The sequence below is a fragment of the Bubalus bubalis genome, chromosome 9, assembly GCF_019923935.1.
Source record: "Bubalus bubalis isolate 160015118507 breed Murrah chromosome 9, NDDB_SH_1, whole genome shotgun sequence".
Taxonomy (NCBI): Eukaryota; Metazoa; Chordata; class Mammalia; order Artiodactyla; family Bovidae; genus Bubalus; species Bubalus bubalis.
Genome location: NC_059165.1, coordinates 87,996,413 through 88,008,553, shown reverse-complemented (window position 1 = coordinate 88,008,553; position 12,141 = coordinate 87,996,413). Strand labels below are relative to the sequence as shown.

The following is a 12,141-nucleotide window of genomic DNA, read 5'->3' as shown; positions in this document are numbered from 1 at the left end:
CACCTGCCAATGCAAGAGACTTGAGTTTGATCCCTGGGTCAGGAAGGTCCCCTGGAGAAGGAAATGGCTATGCACTCCAGTATTCTTGCCTGGGAAATCCCATGGACAGAGGAGCCTGGTGGGCTACAGTCCATGTGGCCGCAAAAGAGTTGGACATGACTTAGCAACAACACAACCACCACCACCACACATATATGTAGGTATGTAAATGTATGTATCAGATATTAGTATGATAAGAAAAACAAGCAGTTAAAAGGAATAGGAAGCAAAGAAGGATTAAAGGGGTGATAGTCAATGTAGGTTTTACTGAGAAGATGACATTTGAGGAAATGCTTGAAGTAGATGTAGGTACTATGAGAATTTTGAGTACGTTTGTGGATATGAAGAGATTGAAAGAAAAGATAAATCATGAAAGATGGTCTGCGAGGGGGTAAGGGCGTGGAACAAGGGACATATAGATTATGGATCTGGCCCTGTAAAGAGAAAGACAATTCATTTTCTGAGATCAGAGAAACCGACCTAAAAATGAATTCAGAATTAAAAGGGGAATTGTAAATTATTGACTTTCATACAGAGTTAAGGTGATATTGGCAACCTTAATCCTATGTGACCTAAGACAAAGGCCAAGGAAAGAAGGATGATATTAGTAGAGAAAAGAAAATGCATTAGGTAATAATATAAGAATATATAATTTGAGAGCTGAAGTTAGAATAGATCAGATCAGATCAGTCGCTCAGTCGTGTCCGACTCTTTGTGACCCCATGAATCGCAGCACGCCAGGCCTCCCTGTCCATCACCAACTCCCGGAGTTCACTGAGACTCACGTCCATGGAGTCAGTGATGCCATTCAGCCATCTCATCCTCTGTCGTCCCCTTCTTCTCTTGCCCCCAATCCCTCCCAGCATCAGAGTCTTTTCCAATGAGTCAACTCTTCACATGAGGTGGCCAAAGTCAAAAATGACAGAATGATCTCTGTTCATTTCCAAGGCAAACCATTCAATATCACAGTAATCCAAGTCTATGCCCCAACCAGTAACGCTGAAGAAGCTGAAGTTGAACGGTTCTATGAAGAACTACAAGACCTTTTAGAACTAACACCCAAAAAAGATGTCCTTTTCATTATAGGGGACTGGAATGCAAAAGTAGGAAGTCAAGAAACACCTGGGGTAACAGGCAAATTTGGCCTTGGAATATGGAATGAAGAAGGGCAAAGACTAAGAGAGTTTTGCCAAGAAAATACACTGGTCATAACAAACACTCTCTTCCAACAACACAAGAGAAGACTCTATATATGGACATCACCAGATGGTCAACACCGAAATCAGATTGATTATATTCTTTGCAGCCAAAGATGGAGAAGCTCTATACAGTCAGCAAAAACAAGACTAGGAGCTGACTGTGGCTCAGACCATGAACTCCTTATTGCCAAATTCAGACTTAAATTGAAGAAAGTAGGGGAAACCACTAGACCATTCAGGTATGACCTAAATCAAATCCCTTATGATTATACAGTGGACGTGAGAAATAGATTTAAGGGCCTAGATCTGATAGATAGACTGCCTGATGAACTATGGACAGAGGTTCATGACATTGTACAGGAGACAGGGATCAAGACCATCCCTATGGAAAAGAAATGCAAAAAAGCAAAATGGCTGGGTAGGCCTTACAAATAGCTGTGAAAAGAAGAGAAGCAAAAAGCAAAGGAGAAAAGGAAAGATATCAACATCTGAATGCAGAGTTCTAAAGAATGGCAAGAAGAGATAAGAAAGCCTTCTTCATCGATCAATGCAAAGAAATAGAGGAAAACAACAGAATGGGAAAGAAGTTAGAATAAGGAAAGGAAAAAGGAAAAATGAGCTTATTTAGAATAATAAAGGCAAAGACAGTGTTTAATGAGTTATTAGTACCACAGTTTATAAAAGAAACATCATGTAAAATCAGACCATAATTTTATAATCTTAAGAAAAACATATGGGGGAGGAAAGGATTGGGAGTCTGGGATTAGCAGATGCAAATGAGTATACACAGGATGGATAAACAACAAGATCCTACTGTACAGCACAGGAAACTAAGATAAACCATAATGGGAAAGAATATGAAAAAGAGGATATATATATATATATAAAACTGAACCATTTTGCTATATATCAGAAATCAACACAACATTGTAAATCAACTGTTTTTCAATAAAATTAAGTCAAAAAAAGAAAAACATAAAATATATGAAGGAAATTCAGGGGGTAGAAATTATCTAGCATGCAACAGAAATTTATTTATTGTCAATAAACACTGGTGTGGATTCCATGGTCCCTGGCAGTGAAGGCAAAAATTACATACATTATGGCATATATTATTCATTTTATGCTATAAGAATATATATAATATGATTGATATAAGTACATATTTTGTTAGAATTAACTGTAGGACAAATCTACCATAAGCCTTTTATGTTAAACGAGAATTAGATAACATAATAGATAATATTTTTACCATAATTTAATTAAAATTAGGGAATCGGTATATAAAATTTTATAAACCAGAGGACACAACATCAGATTTCAGGTAAACAAGGATCTAAGTCACATGTTTTGTGATGATCACACAATACAGGAAGGTTTACTCTTAGAGAATCTTCCTAAATTCTGAATAAGATCTAGCCAGAGTTACCCCTCAGTATATAAATGCACTTTCCTGCTAGCTTTTACAAAGTCCTGAAAAAAACGGTCAGTAAAAAGTATACATGCAGTTTGAGAGGTAACTAGGCAAAAATAAACACACAAAGGAATGTTAACAGTAGAAAAACATAATTCTGCTGTGTTTATGAATGAAAGGATAAAATTAAAAAGTAGTTTATTAATAGATTCTGAGCTAAGACAGGACATAATAAAAATTCATAACATGAATTTTGAAATTCAGAAAAAATGTTGTATAAAACAGAGAAATGCTTAAAATCTGTAATTAAGCCTATAACACAGAGAGAGAAATTTACAGATGCCAGAAATTAAAGATAACTCACTTATAGAGTGGGAAGTGTATTAAGTGATACTAAGGCAGATTACGGGATAAAAATGCTGACTCTAGTAACCAGAGACGGAGGTTTACTAATCATAGGAGACTCTAACAGCAACAGACGCCTTCACCTTTTCCAAGCAGAACTGTGAAACTGTTGCTTCCTATAAAAAAGCAATGACCTGTAGAAGGATTTCCTCTCTGAGTAGAAACACCGTCATATCAGAGAAGAGTGAAGGTAGCTTACTCTTAGTAGGACTCTGGGATAAAGATCCCATTCCCCAACTGAGAAAACAAAACGAAGCTAAGCTTCTCTCTCAGATATGGAATCTGAATTTATTCTACACCTGTAGTGTGGAAACTCCCTGCTGAGACATTAACACAGGAGCTGGACCCCAGTGAAAACCACTGAGGGGACCTGGCAGTAACAAACCCCAAATCATTCTACAGGGATGCTTCTGCAACAATGGTCACATGAAATTTGCACTCAACGTTCACAATAAAAAATGACAAAACATATGCAATTAGATTACAGTTCACAAAAACATAACAAACAGGAACACAAGCAACCTTATGAACTTAGTTATAGAAAAATATTTTGCAAAATTATTACCTTTCAAAATGTTTTAAAAGATATATAAAATTAATTTGTAAAGAATAATGAATCTTTAGAGAAAAAACATGAACCAATATTATAGGATAATACATATGAAAGAGAATGGGTAATTTTGATTTAAAAAATATGATTTCTAGAAATTAAAAACAGTCATTTGAATTGAAAAATGCAATACATTTACTATTACTGTTGTTAATAAATTACAGATTACACACAGCTGAAACAAAATAGCCAAATGGATGATGGAGTAGGGGCAATTTTCAAAATATGTTATGGAGTGATAAAGGATGGAAAGTAAGAATGTGAGATTAAGAGACATGAAGAATATACTGAAAGCCCCAATACAGTCTGAAAAGTGTTTTAGAGAGACTAGAATAAATACAGGAGAGGCTGTCTATAAAAACATAGTGGATGAGATTTTCCAGAAATGATGAAATATATAAATTTCAAAATCAGAGAAGACTGATGAAGAATAAATAAAAGTAAATCCATATCTAGATACATAACAGTGATACTACAAAATAGATAAATGATTACTACAAAATTTCTCAGATAAAAAGAAGAAACTGAAAGGCAATGGAAGAACAATGTCATTGACAAATGATGTATCCGTGGCCACTACAAAAACCAGAGAGCAGAACATAATAAATACTTTCAAAGTCTTGAAGATAAATGACTGTCAGAATACAAGTCTCTATCAAGTAAGATTATTCTTCTCAAGTGAAAGAGAAATAATGGCATTTTAGACAGGTGGGTTAAGGGAGTTTGCCTCTCACAGAGGCTCACAGAAAGAACCTTGTTAACAAAAAAGAAAACTGAATTAAGGAAGAGTAAGCTGTGAGAAGTAACAGTTATCAAAGGCCTGGAAACAGTTGACCAAAGAAAACAACAGAAATGACTAATTTGGATGTTTAAAATAAGGTGATTCCCCCTCCCTTACAAAAAAACAGGTGCTATTTTTTTGAGAAGTAGACAAACCTATTTGAAAGTTTATATGGAAAATAAGCCCAAAGAGTTGGTAAAAATATGCAGTAGAAGAACAGTGTGGGAACTCACTCTACAAGACATTCAAATATTGTTATAGAGATAACAGAATAATGTGATACAGACAAGTCAGTGGAGCAGATTAGAAAGCGCAGAAACTGTTGTATCATATGTTGGATTTCAGTATATGGCAAAGGTAGCACTTTAAGTCTTGTGGAAAAGCGAGATTAAACAGTCAGTGTACTAGAATAACTGTGAGCTATCAGGGAAAAATAAATTTAATCTCTATCTACCTGAAACTCCACAGCAAAATAAAATTTATGTTGATTAAAGAGTTCCATGTAAAAAAAAAAAAAACTATAAAAGTACTGTAAGAGGGACTTACCTGCAGTCTAGTGGTTAAGACTTCACACTTCCACCACAGGCGGTACAGGTTCAACCCCTGGTCAGGGAACTAAGAGCCCACATGCCTTGCAGTGCGACCAAACTGTAAAAAAAATCTTCAAGAAAATATGAGAGAATACTTATTAAAAACTCTGAAGTGGAGAAGACATTTTTAACTGGTAAAAAAAAAAAAACCTCAGAAACTAAAAGAAACGGATTTAAACAATACATAAAGAGACAAGTGACAAACAGGAAAAAATATTTGCAATTCATATAAACGAAAGAAAACCCAACAATCCTATAGAAAAATGGGCAATGGCCACAAGGCGTGAACTGACAGTTTACAGAGAAGGAAGTTCCAATGGTTGTCAACATATGTAACCATACAAAAAACTTTTAAATTATTTATTTATTTGGCTGCATCTGATCTGAGTTGCAGCAGGCGGCATCTTGAGTTGCAGCTTGCAGGATCTAGTTCCCTGACAAGGGATGGAACCGAGGCGTCCTGCATTGGCAGTGTGGAGTCTTAACCACTCAACCAGGGAAGTTCCCCAAAAGACTTCTGACTTGAGTTATAATAAAAGAAATGCAACTTGAAACTTATATGATGGATTGTTTGCCTATTTAATTCGTAATCCAGTCCCATCACTTCATGGGGAAATAGATGGGGAAACAGTGGAAACAGTGTCAGACTTTATTTTTTTGGGCTCCAAAATCACTGCAGATGGTGAGTGCAGCCATGAAATTAAAAGACGCTTACTCCTTGGAAGGAAAGTTATGACCAACCTAGATAGCATATTCAAAAGCAGAGACATTACTTTGCCAACAAAGGTCCGTCTAGTCAAGGCTATGGTTTTTCCAGTGGTCATGTATGGATGTGAGAGTTGGACTGTGAAGAAGGCTGAGCGCCGAAGAATTGATGCTTTTGAACTGTGGTGTTGGAGAAGACTCTTGAGAGTCCCTTGGACTGCAAGGAGATCCAACCAGTCCATTCTGAAGGAGATCAGCCCTGGGATTTCTTTGGAAGGAATGATGCTAAAGCTGAAACTCCAGGACTTTGGCCACCTCATGCGAAGAGCTGACTCCTTGGACAAGACTCTGATGCTGGGAGGGATTGGGGGCAGGAGGAGGAGGGGACGACAGCGGATGAGATGGCTGGATGGCATCACTGACTCGATGGACGTGAGTCTGAGTGAACTCCGGGAGTTGGTGATGGACAGGGAGGCCTGGCGTGCTGCGATTCATGGGGTCACAAAGAGTCAGACACGACTGAGCAACTGAACTGAACTGAACTGAACTGAACACATTGTTAACAAGGGAATAGGTAAATCTTTTTAAAATTTTTATTCTTTCATTCCTTGATTTCTGCTTGATAAACCTGAAAGTGACTTGATGGGGAAATGTTAATTGCTGCTTCAGATAGAATCCATAATTTTATTTTCTTACAAGAGAAGTATACTTCTTATACATGAAATAGTCCAGTGCAGGATTTCCTAGTGAGGGGAGCAAGGGAGGTATAGGAATGGAGGTCTGATCATCCATGAAGTCACTCAGGGACCTAAGTTGATAGTAATTCTGTTTCTTCAAAAAGTGGCTTTCCAAATTGCCTGGAGTAGTGACACCCAGCCAGAGAAAGCAGAAAGAACATGGAGAAGACTGCATGGGAAATGTCTTAGCCAGCTTGGGCTGCTCTAACAAAATACTATATGTTGGGTGACTTCGGCATCAAAATTTTTCTTCTCATAGCTCCAGAAGCTGCGAAGTCTGAGATCAAGAAGATGCCCACATGGCTGGGTTTTGAAAAGACCCTCTTCTGGATTCCAAATGGCTCACTTCTGGTATGGCAGAAAAAGAGGGAGCTACTTCTTAGGGCTCTTATAAGGGCATTAATCCTGTTTATGAGTGCTCCATCCTCATGATCTAGTCCCCTCCCCAAACCCCATCTCAAATACCACTGCACTGAGATTAGGCTTTCAACTTAACAAATCTTGAGTGTTTGCAAACATTCAGTTCACAATAGGACATTTTAATGGGGCACTGATAGGAAGACAATGAAATGCTTTTGGAGAAGAATTTATTGAACTCAAAAAAACACATGCCTGTCGATGCATGCCCTTTGAGGAATTTATACTACAGAAATATCATAGAATTTATACTATATTTATACATGTGCAAAACAAAGTCTATACAAATACATTCACTACAAAATTGTTTTCAGTAGCAAAAAACATTAAACAACCTAAATATCCAAAGTAGGGTGATTGGTTCAATATATTATGATACATGTATCTAATGGCTATTATAAGAATTACAAAGCCATTATACTGTATTTATATAATTAGTATAAAAATATATTTTTATATTATAAATAATAATTATATAAATCACTACAAGGAATGAGGGATCTGTATATGTACTGATGTGAAATAATTTCAAAGAAATATTTTTAGATAAAAAACAACATGCAGAACAGTGTGGGTAATATGCCATCATTTACATCAGAAAGAAAAATGTATATTGTAAAGTAAAAAAAATAAAAATAAAAATGTGTACACACCTTATATGCTTATATATGCATATATTGCTTCTGGATAGATATACAAGAAACTGATACTAATAATTGCCTAGGGAGGGGTCCTAGAAGGCAAGGGGCAGAGATGAGAATAAACTTTTCACTGTACAGCTTTTTGTAGCTTTAAAAAAAAAATGTTTTGGGGCTGCCCTGGTGGTCCAGTGGTTAAGAAGCCACCTGCCAGTGCAGGGGACATGGGTTCCTTCCTGGTCCAGGATCACAGCCTATGTGCCACAACTACTGAGCCTTCCCAGGAGCTGTAGCTACTGAAGCCCATGTGTCCAAGAGCCCATGCTCCTTAACTAGAGAGTAGCCCCCTGCGCAGCACAACTAGAGAAAGCCTGCATGCAGCAACAGAAGACCCAGCACAGCCAAAAATCAATTAAAAAATTTTCATTATGTACAGCCTAGTCAAAACGAAATACTTAAAAATATACCAAAATACCAGACAATAATAACATGAAAGATGGTGGGAGTTAAGCAGAAATGCAGTTATGAGAAAGAACCAAGAAGAGAGTAGAGACCTTTTTAAACCTGAAATAATTTAAAGACATGTATGCAGGATAAAATTCTAAGGCAATTGCTAAGAACAGATATAAAATGTACAATTTTAAAGTAGAAAATGAGTGAAAAAAAGTTAATTACTTCAGCAGAAGGCAAAAAGGAAGAACCAAATAAAAGGGACAGAATAGGATTGGTAGTAATAAAGTCAAATATATCAGATATCAAAATGAGTGTGAGCTGATGGAAAGTCACAAGCAGAAGACAAGGTAACTTCAAATAGGCTCTTTTTGATTGAGCAGGCTGCCAATCACCAGAGATGTAAGAAAAGTCACATTAAGATCGTTCAATCCCAGTCAAATTAGCCAAGACCAGAACAGACCATCCAGCTAACCCACAAATCAGAACGATAATATATGGTAAGCCATTATGTTTTGCAGTAGAAGTTATAGAGTTCAGACTTTAAAAATTATAATAAAATACTTGTGACAGTTTTGTGCTTGTACGTTTTAAAAATCTATAAAAAAGACAATTTGGGGGAAAATGATTAATTCCAGCCAGAAACAGATTCAAAAAGAAAATGAAACTATAAACAAATATAGGCTATTAATCTAAAAATATATCTTCATTCAAAACACTAGGTTTAGAGTTTACATTAGATTTTTTAAAAATCAAATGTCAGTAACAGTTACTTCCCAGAGAATTAAAAAATAGGGAAAAGGCACAACCGGGTATAACTGGTGTAGCTTTGTTATAAATTTACACAAGAAGAATATGGAGAAAGAAAACTTAAAGGTCAATTCTGCTGATAAACATGGATGCAAAAGTCCTAAACAAAATATTAGCAAATAAAATCTAGCATACGCACACACACATATATACATAAAACATATATATGTGTATTGTTTAGTCATTCAGTCATATCTAACTCTTGTGACCCAGTGGACTGTAGCCCACGAGGCTCCTCTGTCCATGGGATTTTTCAGGCAATAATACTGGAGTGGGTTGCCATTTCCTTCTCTGGGGATTTTCCCAACCCAGGAACCGAACCCTTGATATATGTGTATATATGTTTATACATCTATCATGACAAAGTTGATATTATAGCAAGAATGGAAAGCAGATTCAACAATGACAAATCTTCAACATAATTCATTATTGTCCTCATTAAAAGATTAAAAAAAAAGTCATTTTATCTCATTAGGTGCAGGAAAAGAAAACTGTTAGAAGACTATAAATAAATAGAAACTTTCCTAATCTGAATAAGGACATTGTACAGCTTTTTTCACTTTTAGCTGTTAGCTTCATTTCTGCTTCTCTATATCACAGGAGAGCTGGAAGACTGACGACTGTTATTTCCCGTGCACACTTGCTGTGGTTTGGTTAGATTCTGCCATTGGAGACAATGGTGAGGATTTAAAAGGGGACAAAGCGAGAGAAGCTATTTGTTTCCTTCTCCTGCTTCTGGCTTTAGCAGCAGGAGCAGCTGGAACAGCTGGGGCCCAGCTGCCCAGAAGCACAGCATTCCTGGGCTCTGAGTTAACAGCACTTTCACCTTTTTGCTCTTTAACCTTTCCAAAAATTCTATAATTAGTTCCCTGTGTTAACTTCCCTCTGAACATCCCTAACTAGTTTCTGTTTTTCAAATTGACTAATAACTGACACAGGTGTCCACCAGACTCTGCAACAAGCACCATTAGTGATTAGGGGGAGCACAGGGGCTCTCTGGGAGACTGAGCTGACAGGATCAAGGCCCTGCCCCAATAACTTCATTCAACCTCAGTTACTTCCTCAGAGGCCCTAAGTACGCCACACCAGGGGTTAGGGCATTAGTATGAATTTGAGGGGGACACAATCATATGAAGGATATGTGCCCTGAAAAGGGGCAAGGAGCTAGGCTGTTTGTGTTTGCACTCTATAACTAAAGAGTCTTTTATTACCTTTAGAGGCCAGTGTCCTTTACTGAAGGGAGCAGAGACCCTGAATAACTCAGATAAAGGATGTAAGTCTCACAGAAACCAAAGACCAAAGCCAAAATTCCAATGGATCTCATGGGAACTAGAGAGCCACCAGAAACCAGGGCTGCTCTACGTTTACAATCTATGGGGCAGCTTCTTTATACGGTGCTGTAGGTTGGGCAGACAATACAAGACACGTCTAACACTGTTACTAACCATGAAGTCGGTTATGAACTTCTAACAAATATTCCACTTGCCCACAGTTACTATAATATTAGTAAAACAGTGGCTGCTATTGTTAATTCTAAAGTTTCCTTTTCCAAACGTCTTTTTTTGTTGTTGTTTCTGAAAACAAGTTTTATTTAAATAAGGGTTTAAATACATTACATAACATTAAAACTGAAGAGGGGGGATAAAACCAAAAAACCAGTTTACTTCACAAGGCATTGGGCAGCTGTTGCTAGTAAGTTGCAAGCTCTACAGCTACGTGACTGATAACATTGGTTTGAAATTTGTTCCCTTGTCAAAAGTTTAACTGATAGAAGGTTGGCCTCACATTCTAGTTTGGACATCAATTAGCTAGGACATGTCTGGTCATGAAGACCTTGGTGGCAAGCCAGATGTCCTGTCACCTTGCTGGAGGGTGGCTGCTCTAAGCTCTGCCCACCCAGTCACGTTGGAGACGTCACGGGACCCTTCCCTAACCACCGAAGCACCCTCTAGCAGCACGGCTGCCGCACCCATCCTCCGCTCTCCGCTTCCTTGGGGACTGTTCAGGTGGTGACACTTTCTCAGGGCAGGGAACTTTGCAGAGGGACTGCTAAGGAGCTTCTGGCCAGACATAGCCATCTGTGATCTTGGGGCTCTGGACTTGGCTGAAACATCCCAGGCGCCTACTGCTTGACCTCTGTTTAAATGAGGGACTTCAAGACTAGACAGCATGGCTCTTTTCAGTTTATTGCATGAAGGAGTTCCACTAGTCCAAGTTAAAAGCAGACCCCAAATGGTTACATTATACAAGCTGTGAGGTTTTTAAACTTGTGACAAGGGACAGAAGGGAAATTCTACTCGTTGCAAGGAAATCTTCACTTAAGCTTCAGTGAGTCAAAAGCACTTAAAACCCATGAACCTTCAGCTGGTTGTCCTTAGCCAGTCCAATCTCTACCAGGAACTGGCATATGTTCTTGCGCTGGTCACCTTGTAGCTGAATTACTTCTCCATATTCTGGATGCTCAATTACAGTATCATTGCAGGCAAATTTCTTCTTAAACGCCTTCACTAGTTTCTTTTTATCGTAATCATCAGCGATCCCTTGGACAGTAGTAAAGGTCTTCCTGCCGTTTCTCTGTTGAATTCTTATATGGATATAATCCTCAGGGCCAGCAGGAAGCAGATCATCGCCCTTACTTGCATCAGCAAAGGGGTCGAAAGAGTGGAGGTTCTGGATAGCGGACGTACAATAGGATTCCTTTTCCTCGGTGGAAACGGCCTGCTGAAGGCGGCAGCGGGAGAAGGCGGGCAGGGGTGACGGAGCGTCGGGAAGCGAGGGGGCTCAAGGGGGAGGCTGCTGAGTCCTCCGCGGTGGCTCAGTGACTGGGCTTCCAAACTTCTTTGTACTACCTTTAATTCCAGGATTCTAGAAACTGGTGAACTATACCATGTTCGAAAGACAAGATTTTAATAATTCAAATAAACAGAATTTTTCACTTTTATACTTGGTGAGAAAGGTTGCTAATGGAGACAAATACAAAAGTACAAAATAAAATTCTATAAATTAATGTTCAGTTTTAGTTTTTATAAAGCAATGTATTCAACCTGATGATGAGTCATTAACTACAAAATATAGAAGTTACATTTCATAACTATAAAGTCCTACTTCTTTATAAGACCACATCTTGTAAAAGGATCTTTTCTAAAAATACCATGGGTATTACTGATGGTAATGGTGCCCCTTCTGAACGGCCAGTTCCTGAGCTGACTGATATTCTAAATATATGTAGCCAGAATAATGTTAGCATTCCAAGTCAGCTTTCAGGTGGTCTGAGTAATTGTATAAGTTAGGGTTTGTTCAGACAAGCAAACCAGTAAGTATCTATTTGGTAAGTAGAGGTGAGTTT

General features: G+C 38.0%; 1 protein-coding gene across 1 annotated transcript; it reads right to left on the bottom strand.

The window, feature by feature from the left end:
* Positions 1-10,363: 10,363 nt before the first annotated feature.
* Positions 10,364-11,576, bottom strand: LOC102400405 (eukaryotic translation initiation factor 1-like; the record flags this gene model as incomplete). Its single annotated transcript, XM_044947852.1, has 1 exon — positions 10,364-11,576. A coding segment is annotated over one exon (438 nt), but the record flags the coding sequence as incomplete, so codon positions are not given.
* Between the last annotated feature and the right edge of the window lie 565 nt (positions 11,577-12,141).